Consider the following 13,562-nt stretch of genomic DNA (forward strand, 5'->3'; position numbering starts at 1 on the left):
AGATGTCAGGAAGAAATTCTTCACAGAGAGGGTGGTGAGGCACTGGAACAGGTTGCCCAGAGAAGCTGTGGATGCCCCATCCCTGGCTGTCTTCAAGGCCAGGCTGGATGTGGCTTTGAGCAACCTGGTCTAGTGGAAGGTGTCCCTGCCCATGGCAGGGGGGTTGGAACTAGATGATCTTTAAGGTCCCTTCCAACCCTGACCATTCTATGATTCTATGATTCTATGATTCTTGCTGGCCATCATGTAATTAAAAAAAAAAAAAAATCAATGAGAAAAGCTTATGTAGTTGTCCACAAAAGGCCGGATTCAGATTTTGTTTAAAACAACTATTCCTAATTACTAATACCATAATTAAAAGTCAAGTTTGCTAAGGGTCTGTGTTACAAAATATGTGATATTAGACTGCTAAGGGAATATTTGCCTTGAATCATTACAATTTGAGGGAGGATGTTCTACTCACTAAGCAACACCTTGTAATTTCTTGTGATTTAAGAAGTATATATCATGTGTTTGGATAACCTTCACCTTCAGTGCACAGCATGGGGCGTAGCCAAGACATAGATATGTTGCAGTTACAAGCAGCTATACTTCACTCAGCACTGGTGTGTTTTTCTTGATTTCTCACAGGGAATGCTTCTGTCTCCTTACAGCTCTGCTGTAAAATTCATGACGTTCATGAAGCGTTAAGATATTGCTCACATGAAGGACAATTATAAACTCCTCCTTATCTAGAAGCTACCTTTTAAAGCCTCATGAGCATCAATTTAATAGTACCAGTGCAATAAGATTTGAAATACACTTGTATTAATTTATTAACCATCAGGGTTTTTAGATTAATCAGCAGACAAATATATTCTGTAATTATTAAGCTACAAACAGATGGCCATTGACAGTGTTAGTGAGGCTTGTCATTTCCTAGAAACAAATGCTGGCACATTTTGCACATTTGCTCGACGTGCCCCAGTATCTAGGTAAAGGCTCTTAAAACAATTATTTGTAAAATACACGTTCAAAAAATTAATGTATTGAACTTCTGTCTTCCTTTTCTCCAGTCCCTAAATTTGGTCTATGCTTTTGCTTCTCCAGACCCACTCCAGTAATCCGCTGGATTAAAGAGGGTGGGGAACTGCCAGCCAACAGAACATTTTTTGAAAACTTTAAGAAAACTCTCAAGATTCTAGATGTTTCTGAAGCTGACTCTGGGAACTACAAATGTATAGCAAGAAATATATTAGGGTCTGCTCATCATGTGATTTCAGTAACTGTGAAAGGTAATGCAAAAATCGTCCTTAATGTAATATTAACCGTGTCCAGAATGCAAGACTGAATTAAGCTTTCTAGGACAAAATATAGCTGAAAGGATGAATGGTAATGGTAAAAAACCCTCTCTTTTTCTTTTTTTAGTATGCTATTTTGTAAAGCATCAGGGTAAATTAAGATTTCACTGTAAGAGTAGTAAAATAATTTCTTAGCTTGTACTGGTGACACCTTTAATTTAGATCCTTTGATTATGTCGTAAAACCGTTTCTTTCCCTTGTTTTTTATCTACCTCCCCATTTCTCTTTTTCATCTCCTTATTTTCTCCATCTTTTCTGCTCTGTATTCATATAGCCCAGATTCTGTCTCTTCTCTATTTTACTACTGTCTTAAGGTCTATTTTCTTCTTCCTTTTTCTTTCTTAATTGACACTTCCGGTTTTGTATCTTCTTCATGTCTTTTTTACCCAAGATGATGTCTTAGTAATTCTAAAACCACTTAGAGTATGTTTGTCCAAATAGGAATTTTAAGTATCTTTTGAATACCATGAAACAAAAACCTGTGATGACAGCTAATTAGTCATTGAAGTAATCAACCGTAATGCTTACTTTGCATGCTAAATAGCCATTTATTTTCTTGTAGACCAGTGTCATTTTATGATCACATTCAACCTCCTTTTTAAGAGCAGAAGTTTAATTTTCTGTTTACATCTGAAATTTAATTGCAATGTATGTGATGGCATATGGTATTTGTGGTTATTTATTGTAAAAGAGATGGGGACATAGATGAATATCTTTTGATAAGGACAGTGTTCCATCCGTTCTGATCTGTGTATTTTCAGAGGTCTCAGGTAAATATCTGGCCCCACTGTAATCACCCACTGAATGAAGCGAGGCCAAGGATTCTGCCATTTCTAAATTTCACCCTTGACATGGAATCTTTTTATGTAATCAAACCTAAATTCATGTCTAATGGCCTAGCTACTGTGACCATGGATATCTCTGAAGTTAATCAAAAGACCACTCCAGTCTCTGCAGATGCCATACGCAGATTCATTTTACTTGCTTTAGGAAAGGCAAATTAGACTCAAAGCAGGCCCTAAATGAAACAAAAGAACCTCTTGCTGCTTATCTCAGAATTTTAATGCAGTGGGCAGCCAGTTTAGCCAAAGTAAAATCCACCAGCTGATCACCAACTGTCACATATATTAAAAAAAAAATTAACAGTATAAATCTGTATCTATACATGCCTTGTTTGAATTGTCTTCTGGTTACCATGACTGTGCCTTATGATTTTCTGTATGTAATTTTGGAAAACAATTGCTGTGTTTCTCTTCCTGACCCCAGCTGCCCCATACTGGATAACAGCACCCAGAAACTTGGTCTTGTCTCCCGGAGAAGATGGGACGTTGATCTGCAGAGCTAACGGCAACCCAAAGCCTAATATTAGCTGGCTTGTAAATGGCGTTCCCATAGCAAGTAAGATTCTCAATTACCTCACAGGAGGATGAGTAAGAGAATGTGAGGGATATCAGGGTGTTTTTCTCAGAAAGAAGTGAAGAGCACGTATTTGAGTGGTTTTTGTCTGACAGGTAATCCTGAATTATAAACAAAGGGATAAAACCAATGTGGTTACTAGAAGTGGAACAATAAGATGTGCCTCTAAAATTTGTGGCTGTACTCCTGGTTGTTCTGTCTGGTGTTCTGCTGGCAGTATCCTCGTGGAGATGGGGCTGTAGTAACAAAGCTGCGCCCTGACCCTTTTACCGGGATATTGCTGGGGTGTATTTTTTGCCATCGTGTTGCCGTAGCGGTCACATGTGCTCGATCTGTCCTTTGCCGCTCCGCTACAACACTGATGTTGTCTAGCAATCGTCAAGGTGACATAAAAAGTCAATTCCTCACACCTGTGGATGTGCAGAGTACTTTTGCAGGATTTGCAGCTTAGAGTATGTTTGAGCCTTCCAGGCTTCAGCACTAAAAAGCAACAGCAGCAAAACTGACTGAATGTGTCAGCAAGTGCCTGGCAAACAGCTTGTGCCAAGTAGGTGTGAAAGAAAAGGAACCCCTGAGGCAGTGAAACATCTGTTTCTGTGTGCCTGGGTAAGAAAAGCAACCGATTGGTGATTGAGTCACTTAATTGTTGCAGTGTTGTGACTGGCAACAGGGTATGACAGACACCAGATAGCTGCTATACATAGCACAGCTTTTCTTGGGAAGAACTTGCTGGAGGACACGGAAGTGTGTCGGTTGGGTTTGCACTCGGGGTGACCTGTACCTTAAAATCACACTTGGTTCTTCTACCTTTATACTTTCACAAAATGATCTTATAGAAACAATCTACTCTGACTCATGAGAGAGAATGTGCTCTAGAACATTGGTCTGTGCTGACCTGTTGAAAGTGTGACACTGAAACTTTCAGGAGTTTCAGGAGGTGTTTAAGTAGGTTGATGAAGTAAATGCCATGGAGTTTGGCACATGGAGGAGGATTCTCTGCAGTGAGAATCTAGGAAATAGCAGCAGGTAAACAAGAACCTTCAGTAGGTATATTCAAAATATTTGGGATACAAGACAAATTAAGCTGAAATGGAGGGAAAAATATTCAACTTTTGGGGTTAAAGGGTATATATTGAAACAGATAGAAATACTTAATGAAGGACCTGTTTCAGGAATTCTAATTCAGTGTAAATTGAGTTCTCTAGCCTGAGATTTAAAATAAGAAGTTTCCATTGGTTAAATAAGTTTGTAAGCTGATACTAAGCACCTCATCAAACAATGATATTACAGGGAAACAGGAAAATAGCAATGTAATTTTATATTGTATCTGTTGTACGTAAATATATCATAAATGCATGTCTTACAACAATTTGGTACCTGTCCTGCTCTTTTCCTTTCTGCCTTTTCATTGTTCTCATCTTCCTTACTTTTTTTGTTTGTTTTGTTTTGAGGATATTTTTATCCTGCTGCCCTGATAGTTTTAACTCTGCTTTTCAGATCTCTTGACCAGTAAAATCTTTTTTACCTGGCTATGAGACTCACCTTTGCCTCACGCTGCTTCCTTGTGAAACTGTAGGACACGCTGTTCAAATGACAGACAAGTACATTTTCCAGGAAAGCAATGATGTGTTCCGCATTCTTGCAGGATAGCAGTAAAACAGTAAGAAACAGAGTTTTCAGAAGCAGCTGCAGGATGCCACCATATTTCCCAAATATGAGGGCAGAATATATTGGCTGGTTGGCCTTGAGAAATCAGTATACACAGAGTCTTATTGAAGGGAACTCAGTAAAAATTAAGAGACTTTAATTAAATTACCCCCTCAACTCAGTAGGAGGAAAAAAAAAGGAAGAAAAGAGCACAGGAAATAAATAGCTGGGTAGTTCAGACTTTTGTTAATGATCACTTTCACTGCTAGGAAAACCTGAAATTTTATCCACCTGAAATGCTTAAGTGCAAGTGATTGGATGTTCCAGTAGCACTGAGTCTGTCAGGGCATCTAAGAAGAAGTAGTATTGTGATCACAGAAAGTGTAGTTCTTAAGATTCTTGTGATTTTGTATTGTTCTGAGTTATCAAAAGCTGCTCTGGAAGCTACCAAGTACAGTGTGCTTTTTTGTTCGCTTGTTACTGAATTATAGAAATAAGAGCCCCTCTTCTTCCAACGGGATGATTAGTCAATCACTGTAAAAGGAAACTGAAGCAGCTGTTTCAGCTTCGGGGCAGTTCTGAGAGCGCTACACCCGTGGCAGGGTTTCAAAGAAAAAGAGCTACATTTGAATTTCAAAGCCCTGCTGTCATCAATGTGCCTCCTGTGGCCCAGTAATCTGTTTGCAATACTTTAATTTTCTATTGGAAAGCACAACTGGGAGATGCTTAATTCTTCCAGTTTTGTTTTTCTATAATAGAGTCAGACAAGGAAGGGGGAATGTTGAAGAAAACCGTTCGGCCATGTCTCAGTCAAAGAGTGAGGCTTAAATAGCAAAAGGGAAAAGTGGAGAAAAATGTAGTGCATCTTAAGGAGTGGTGTAATTGCAGTGGTGTAAATTTTGTTCCAGGTTATATTAATCAGAGTAAAAAAATTACATTTCAAGGAATATTTTGGGTTTCTTTGAAATAGTTTCATTAATTCAACAATAGCACTTAAAAGAAAAACTCCAGCATATCTGAAGAGAAGGCTGCTTCAGACACGCTGGAGTGAAACAGAACTAACCTAATATTTACTCACAGGAGTAATTTGAACTCTCAAGGCACAGTCCCGTTGAGGTCAATTAGAAGTACTTTGGCAAGTAGCAGTTGAAAGTGCAGGCTGTGACTCTGCCTTGCCTTGTGCTTCAGTTCACACTGAAGATCTGCATTATTTATACCACTGCATAATCCGTTGTGTTTTACTGCTTAGATACTCAGCGTGGTTTTACAAAAGGGAAACCATGCATAAAGTATCTCGACTTTTAAGAAAGTAACAACCCAGATTAATTGGGAAGGGGAAGCACTTTCATAATTGGACTTCAGAAGGGCATTTGAAACCCTGCACAAAAGACTAATTTATTGGTTCAGTGGTTTAGAGTTCATGATGAGCTATTAAATATTAAATACGTACACTTAGCTTTAAACAGTGCCTTTCAGTGCACTACTTTGTGTATCTTCTTTCAACATGTTCTTCACTTGTTTATATCACCTTTCACATTGAATTGGAGGTTTTATTTAGTCTCCATTAGTCATTTGAATTTTAGGAGAAACGTTAGCCCTTAGATTTCCTTCGTGAAAGGACTTGATAATCCCTGGCTCAGAGGTTCGGCATCCATCATGTTCTCTGCGAGCACACACATGGGCTGTTCACTGCAGCCATGGAAGGTGAGGAGAAATCTGCTGGACTCCGATGCCCTGAGGAGTTCAGTCTCGGAGAGGAAGGCACTGCCAGGGCAGGCATTTACCCACTGCTTCTGCTCTCATTGGGTTGGAACTGTGCTTCTGGCCAAGGAGCTGCAGCAGCTATGAAAACCTTTGATAATCATGGCTTTTTATTCTGCACAAGATAGTCAGATGGTGGTTGCAGGTAGTGCAGGTAATAACCTGCTGTCCCGTTGGAGGCAAAAGTACAATCAGAATCAGAAATTTGGAAACAAGGATTTCGGTGGTCACAGGAAGATGTTTTGCTGAGGAGCAAGTGAGATTGGTAAAAAAAGGAAAAGGGCATCTTCTTCCATATCCTATCTCTTCTGGAATGAAGTCTTTATCAGTTGGCACTAAGGGGTGGAATAAGGCAAAATTGGATTACTTAAGTTTCTTGGGTTTCTTGCTTAGGTTCAGCATTGGTTAACCCTGTAGGTTTTCAAGTGTCTGATGCACTGTACTGCCCACCCATGCTATTCAACTACCAGTTTGTGTTCAACTCTGAATGCATGGCTTCCAGACCCACCTTTCTCCCCTCTAAAGAAAAAGAAGAAAACAAGGATTCTAGGCACATAACATTCTCTAAATACATAAGATGGTATTTAGGTAGTATGAGCAGAGATGTGAGAGAAAAGGATTTGGGTTTTCAGATGTTATGAGGAAGGTCAGCTATAGCCAGAGGACTGTTAGCTGGATGCACATTCATAGACCTTATGGTACAGAAAACCAGGAGGTTCCTCCATAAGGGACATACCTCCTTATCAAGCCACCTTAGTGACTACACACTGGATGTTCCTCCCAGTTTTCCTGGCTGGCTGATTGATAATGTTAAGTCCTGGTTCTATAATGTTCTCCTGTTGTAGCTAATCTATCTGAAAACAGATGTCCAAATTAATATGAATAATTCTTAAAAAATTCCATCTCGGTCATTCAGTTGTAGTTATTTTTAACCACAGAAAGACTTTTCTAGCTTTGAAAATGGTTACTATATTCATAAATTACTCATGAATGTGAGGTTTTAGAAGAATAAGCGGGTCAAGAATGATGGGATGATAATTCTAGCAAAAGTTATTATAATACAAAGGATCCTCTGAGAACTTGAAAAGCATACATGAGCATCACTGCACAAGGACCGTATACATTCATAGCAGAAAAAAAGCACCCAACCTTCTGCCTTTGCTTTCTTCCTGTGTTTCCATAATGACAGGGTCTTCAAATCTCTCTGAAGTTAGAGTTGTGGAAAATCATAATCTCATGTTCCCATTTACATTATCTGTTATTTTATGCATAAACTTAAGGACAGACTTATAGTAATAGCAGAACTCCAAGAATGAATGTTCAGCGTAAAAATCTAAATCAAATAATTGTCTCAGCTTGTCTGAGAAACTAATATTCTGCTTTTGATACAAAACGATAACTCAGCTTTACTAAAGAAATGAGTGACTAAGCACTATAACACTTAAACAACAGACTTGGTCTTATTACATTTGTTTTCCAACAGTCATATGGGAATACACAGCAGAACTGATTACTGTTGGTTCATAACTTTGATTTGTTAAAGAAGATGCAGGCATCTAAAGACAGTGATGTGTATTTCTGCTCTTTTCTGAAGAGAAATTTTTCTCTGCTTTCACTGTGTTTTTCTGTGGCATCGGACTGATGTAGATAGGATTAGCTCTTGCACATGCCAAAGGTGTATGTGTTCTCATTGATACATGGAACAGCAGTCAAGTCATTTTGTCCCTTTCTTTTCCAGAGGGAATCTCTAGTACAACATCTGAGGATGACATCAGTGTCTTCACTATAGAACAGAACAGTTAGTACTCACATATCCTACAAACTATGATTGTAATCCACAATGTGCTTCTGGAAAAAAGTTTATACTACCTTAGCTTACATCATACTTCTCAGGCAACAAAACCCACCCTAGTTCAGTGCCCTGTGGGACCTGGAGTTTAAATTGGCAGAGCTGAGAACTGATGTCAGCTGGATCTTATACTCTGTTGTATTTCAGAGTGTAGTTACAACATAAGGAACTCTGATTTCAGGAATGGTGATTTTCACATAATTAGCTTTTTTAGACAACAGCAAATTACAGAAGCACTATCAAAGGTGTATGTCTCTTTCCCAGTGAATTATTTTCAGTCTACACTGTTTGTTAGGCTGTTTTAAAACCACAGTATCACAGCATAGTTGAGGGTGAAAGGAACTTCCAGTCCAACCTGCCTGCCTGAGGCAGGGTGTTATCTGCATCTGGTTGGTCAAGACTGTGTCCAGACAGATTTTATTATCTCAGGGACAAAGACTTCATCACCTCCTTGGGGATCCTCTTTCAGGGTCTGACTACCCTCACAATAAAAGCTTTATTTTTATGCCCAACTTAAAAAAACCCACAACTCCAAGCAATGGTTTTGTTTTTTTGGTTTTTTTTTTTTTCTTCCCCAGTTTTACACAGAGCTTAAAGATCTAAGCTAAAGAATTTAAAGTTGTTAGACCAATTTCCTGTCTTAATAATTATTTTCCCAAAATACTTGTTTTTCTTACATATCAGTCTGAAGTTTGTATCATTTATTTGGACTGATTATGTTATATACTGCATTATCAGTTGACAGTTGTTCTGTTCTTCACTGTGTTTAGCTTCCTGAATTTGCATAAATGCACACTGACCAGCAATTAAAATTGATCAGGAAAATGAAATAGTTCAACAGGAAAGGGTAAAATATCTCAACAAAATCTGGATTTTTTTCCTTCCAGTTTTAAGCATAATAGTGTGTTTTAACTGCTTCTGTTCAGACAGCACATTTCATTCTGTCTTTTTTTTTCAGGGAAAAAAGTAATGGTGCCACAGTGGTTATTTAAACAAAAGTAATTGCTTGGGCTGGCTGAGTTTATGAAACAGATGGAAGTATGCATTCAGGTGAAAAGGAGATACTCAGGGTGCTGCTGACTAACTGTGATAAAGGCTACACCTTCTCTGTACAGGAATATGCTGTATGTGGCTGTAGAGTCAAGAAGCTGTTTTATTATACAAAGTGATGGAAAAATCAGGTTTAACCAGGCCACCAGGTCTTTATCCAGAAAGGACATAAACACGTTCATCAGCTGAGCCTCCATGTTATTGGGGGTCAGTGTTGGCGGTTACAGGGCATGTGTTCAGTCGTCTGTTACAGCAGTGGAACTCCTGTAGCAGATCCTCATCATCCATTATCCTGATCGTACAAACCCATGTTATGTAATTCTTTTTTTGCCTAGTGGTGCCAAATACAAATTTGTCAAACATGTCAAAAGCATTTTCTCCTTCTTGTGCAGCTATCCTGTAATGTGTCCAGAATCCTCATAAAGGCAAACAAGCAGTGCTTCAGTGGCCCTCCCATTGCTCTCTTTCCCCAGAAAAAGAAAAGAAAGGACATGGAAAGGGCTGAAGTTCTGTGTGCCTTCTTTGCCTCAGTCTTTACTAGCAAGACTGGCCTTCAGGAATCTCAGGTCCCAGAGAGCAGGGGAAAGGCTGGAAGGAGATGTACCCTTGGTGGAAGAGGATCAGGTCAGAGAACACTTACACGAACTGGACATACGGTGGGTCCTGATGGGATGCACCCACAAGTGCTGAAGGAACTGACAGGTGTCATTGCAAGGCCACTCTTGATAGTCTTTGATTGATCGTGGTAACAGGGAGAGGTGCCCAAAGACTGAAGGAAAGCAAATGTTACTCCTGTCTTCAAGGACAGCAAGAAGGAGAACCCAGGGAACTACAAGTTGGTGGTCTCACCTTGATTCTTGGGAAGGTGATAGAGCAACTATTCTGGAAACCATTTCCAGGCGCATTAAGGAAACCATCAGGAGTAGTTAGCATGGCTTCGCCAAGGGGAAGTCGTGCTTGACCAACTTGATACATTTCTGTGATTAAATGACTGGCCAGGTAGATGAGAGGATATTGTCTACCTGGACTTTTCTCCCTAAGTTCCTCATAGGCAGGCTGTTGATGTGAGGGCTGGATAAGCAGAGAATGAGGTGGATAGAACAATGACTGAATGGCTGCACCCAGAGAGTGGTGATGAGTGGCCCAAAGTCTAGTTGGAGGCCAGTAACTAGCAGCATAGCAAGTCCTGTTTAACATCTTCATTAATGATCTGGGTGATGGAGCAGAGTGTACCCTCAGCAAGTTTGCTGGTAGCACAAAAATGGGAGGAGCCCTTATGTCAGAGGCTAATGGGCTATGTTAGACAATATTGTCAGCAGGTCAAGGGAAGTGATCCTTTCCCCATCTGGACACAGTCCTGAGGAACTGACTCTAGGTGGCTGTGCTTGAGCGGGGGGTTCGACCAGATGACCTTCCAAGGTCCCTTCCAGCCTCAACCCTTCTCTGGGTGCGAGTGCAGCAGTGTGTGCTTAGGATCATTAAAGCAGCTGGATGATGCAGCATCTAACTTCTAGGGCCTGGCCCTGCAAAACACAGCGTAGTACATGGCACAGGATGTGCGGGTTCTGTTGGTGGTGTGTGGGAGGATGAGGTGTGTCAGAAGACAGACTGTTGAACAGGTGCCAGTCTCAACAGGGAGCTTTCGAACATCGGTGCCCTTCAGCATGCAAGTGGCTAAACCAGTTAAAAGGAAGCACTGACACTTCCCTCCGTTTGTTTTTGTTCCTCTTGGGACCTGCAGCTTGAAGTGCTTTTCTGAGATCAGGCACCTACCTCTTTTCCTTCAAATAACTGAAGAGGGATATCTCTTTTTCCTTAAATACAGCAATGAGAAGGGAAGATGCTACCCTTCTTTTTATATAATAATTTAATGGCTAGATTGTTCTTTTAAAATCCAGTTCTTCAGTCGCAGAGGATTGAACAAATGGCTTCCATCTCTCTGAAAGGGCCCAACCATCAGCCTGTGAAGGTATTATGTATGGGAGTGTGTGTGAGGGGGCAAGTCTGTGCACCCGTTCAAGCTCTGTCTGGGTGCAGAAAACCCTGCAGGATTCGGAGGGCATGAGTGGAGGGAAGCCCGGGGCCTGCGGCAGGAAGTAGCCATGACTGGAACGGCCGTGGGGTGATCTCCTACCTCCTGGGAGAACGGTTGTGTGTATTTTCCATTTAACAGTGATTTGTATGCAGAAACAGACCACTTCTCACAGCTGACTGGCCTGCCTGCTGGGCTACTCACCTGCTCCGTCTATTTTCAGCCCATGAATCTTTTAATGAAAATGTCATTAACATAGAATAGGAAGCAATGTGGAACATGGAACACGATGGGAAGTAATGCAAAAACAGAGAAAAATGAGTGCCAGCAATCCAGAAGCCCAGAGAAAAAGCATTTAAAATTCCAGTAGTACCTTTGTCTTCCTTTTTCAAATTGTTGAATTTGGGATATAGATTTGACTGTGTGTGGAGAGTGGTGAAAAATAATTTTTTCAGTGTTAAAAATGAAGTAGAAAACTGTTCTTGAGGCATCTGTTTGGAAATTGATAGTAATTAATGCAAAATGGCCTTAGAGTTCACCCAAGATGGACATATCCTTAAGTGGGGGCACAGAACTGTGGTCCCCTTCATCTGTCCACTTTCATTCTTCTCTCTTAAGAGAATTCAGTAACAGATACTTCAGTAGATTTGAGGAAATGTAGGAGGAATTTCTCCTTTTTCTTGATAGTTGAGTACTGAGCTATTGTCTGAACCAAAAGGCTTTGTCACTTTAAAAAAAAGATGCTAATTTAGTTAATTGACCTTTTGTATGTATCAAAAGAAATGAGAAACAATTTTATATGAAAATGCCTTTCATAAATATACTTGCTTAAGTTCCAAAAATAGATTCAGGGGTCAGTTTTGATGATGCAACCAAACTATGATGCATTTTTAATGCATATATGCATTTATTTTTAATATCAATATATATAATTTTGAAATTAAATTTCAGTATTAATAATAAATTGTGTTTTAATACTTACTTAAAATACTAAACTATAGTTTGTGCATTTTCATGCAGTGTGGTGGTACAAGCTAAGATTTTTTTTCTCTCCACCTTTCTAACCATCCATTTGTATCATAACTGACAGCTATTATTCTTCAGTAATACCTCAGAATTTTTTTTCAGTCATATTCTCCATACTTGTGGGATGCAAGAGCAGTTTGACAGCTCAGGCAACTACAGAACAGTTGAGAAAATGGCATTGTATAATTTTATAAAAGGGAAAGACTGCCACCTACTGAATTCCTATTACTTCTCTTGTGAAGATTCAATTTTGTGTGAAAGAATTACCTATGGTTTATTCTGAGATAGTTTTCAACCGTCTAAGATTATTTTTGTATTTGGATAATTATTTATAATGTGATATTTTTATATTGAAAAGCTGAAGCCTTTAAATCACAGAGGATTGTAAAGTTCCAGTGTAATTCTAATATAATTTTCTTTTGACACTCAGAAATATTTCCTTATTTTTTCTAGATTTTGTCTGTATTTGCCCAAATCCTGTCATAGGAATATTTTTCCTCTGTAACGCATGCAATATATGATCTCAACTTCACTTTGAAAAACAAACAACAACAAAAAAAGTCAAAAAATGGGAACTCTACCACCCTGAGTTAATTATTTGTAGAATTGGAAGAACTTCCTTAATCATATTGAAATTCACATCTCAACCAGTGAACAGTCATCTAGGAAAATAGCAGGGGTGTATTGGTCTTTCAAATTGTTTCTTCTTTTCAGAAGTATGAAACATGTCATCCAACAGCAGTTTATGAATTTTTTTTTTTTCATTACACCAACAGTTGCCCCAGAAGATCCTAGCAGAAAGGTAGATGGTGATACCATTATTTTCTCACACGTGCAAGAAAGGTCAAGTGCTGTTTACCAGTGCAACGCTTCTAATGAATATGGATACTTGCTAGCAAACGCATTTGTGAATGTTCTGGGTAAGAAACAGATTTTATATTTTTCAGTTTTCTTGTGTATTCAGTTGTCTCCTGCTACTACACGGATTGCGTACTCAAACCTTGCTTTGAATCTTCAGTGGGAATGGACATATTTCCTGAGCCCTGTAAAAGGCAAGGGTATCCGTACCTTGGTTTTTGTAGTGTATTTCTGAATTTCACTTTCACTGTTCCCAAGTAAGAAAGATAGTTGTGAAAGCTGAGGAATACTTGGAATAAATTTTATCTCTGTTTATGTAAATCAAGCAAACAGGAGCATAAAAATAAGGCAGGAATTAATATTTCTTAAGTGATTATATTTCAGTACACTTTCATTGATTGTAAGGGTTTTGGATGTGTTAAATAGATGTTCTCTAAATTGCTATGGCAAGGGGACGTGATTATGCATCTGGAAGGCCTCCCAAGAATGTGTTCCTAGTTACGAGATACTGTGGCTTCTCTAATTCTTCTCACTGAATTTAACAAAGCTAGCAGCAAAATCCTAGGCAGAATGACTTCTAAAG

At 39.2% G+C, this 13,562-nt stretch overlaps 1 protein-coding gene across 7 annotated transcripts in view; it reads left to right on the forward strand.

Moving 5' to 3' along the window:
• Nucleotides 1–13,562, forward strand: part of NRCAM (neuronal cell adhesion molecule) — a 70,756-nt gene that overhangs the window by 13,261 nt on the left and 43,933 nt on the right. For all 7 annotated transcript variants that reach the window (XM_010153070.1, XM_010153068.1, XM_010153072.1 and 4 more), the window contains 3 exons: nt 1,090–1,274; nt 2,607–2,738; nt 12,898–13,041. In XM_010153070.1, the coding sequence (XP_010151372.1) occupies nt 1,090–1,274; nt 2,607–2,738; nt 12,898–13,041 (461 nt within the window). The remainder of the gene's footprint in view (nt 1–1,089; nt 1,275–2,606; nt 2,739–12,897; nt 13,042–13,562) is intronic.

The sequence above is a fragment of the Eurypyga helias genome, unplaced genomic scaffold (assembly GCF_000690775.1).
Source record: "Eurypyga helias isolate BGI_N326 unplaced genomic scaffold, ASM69077v1 scaffold6426, whole genome shotgun sequence".
Taxonomy (NCBI): Eukaryota; Metazoa; Chordata; class Aves; order Eurypygiformes; family Eurypygidae; genus Eurypyga; species Eurypyga helias.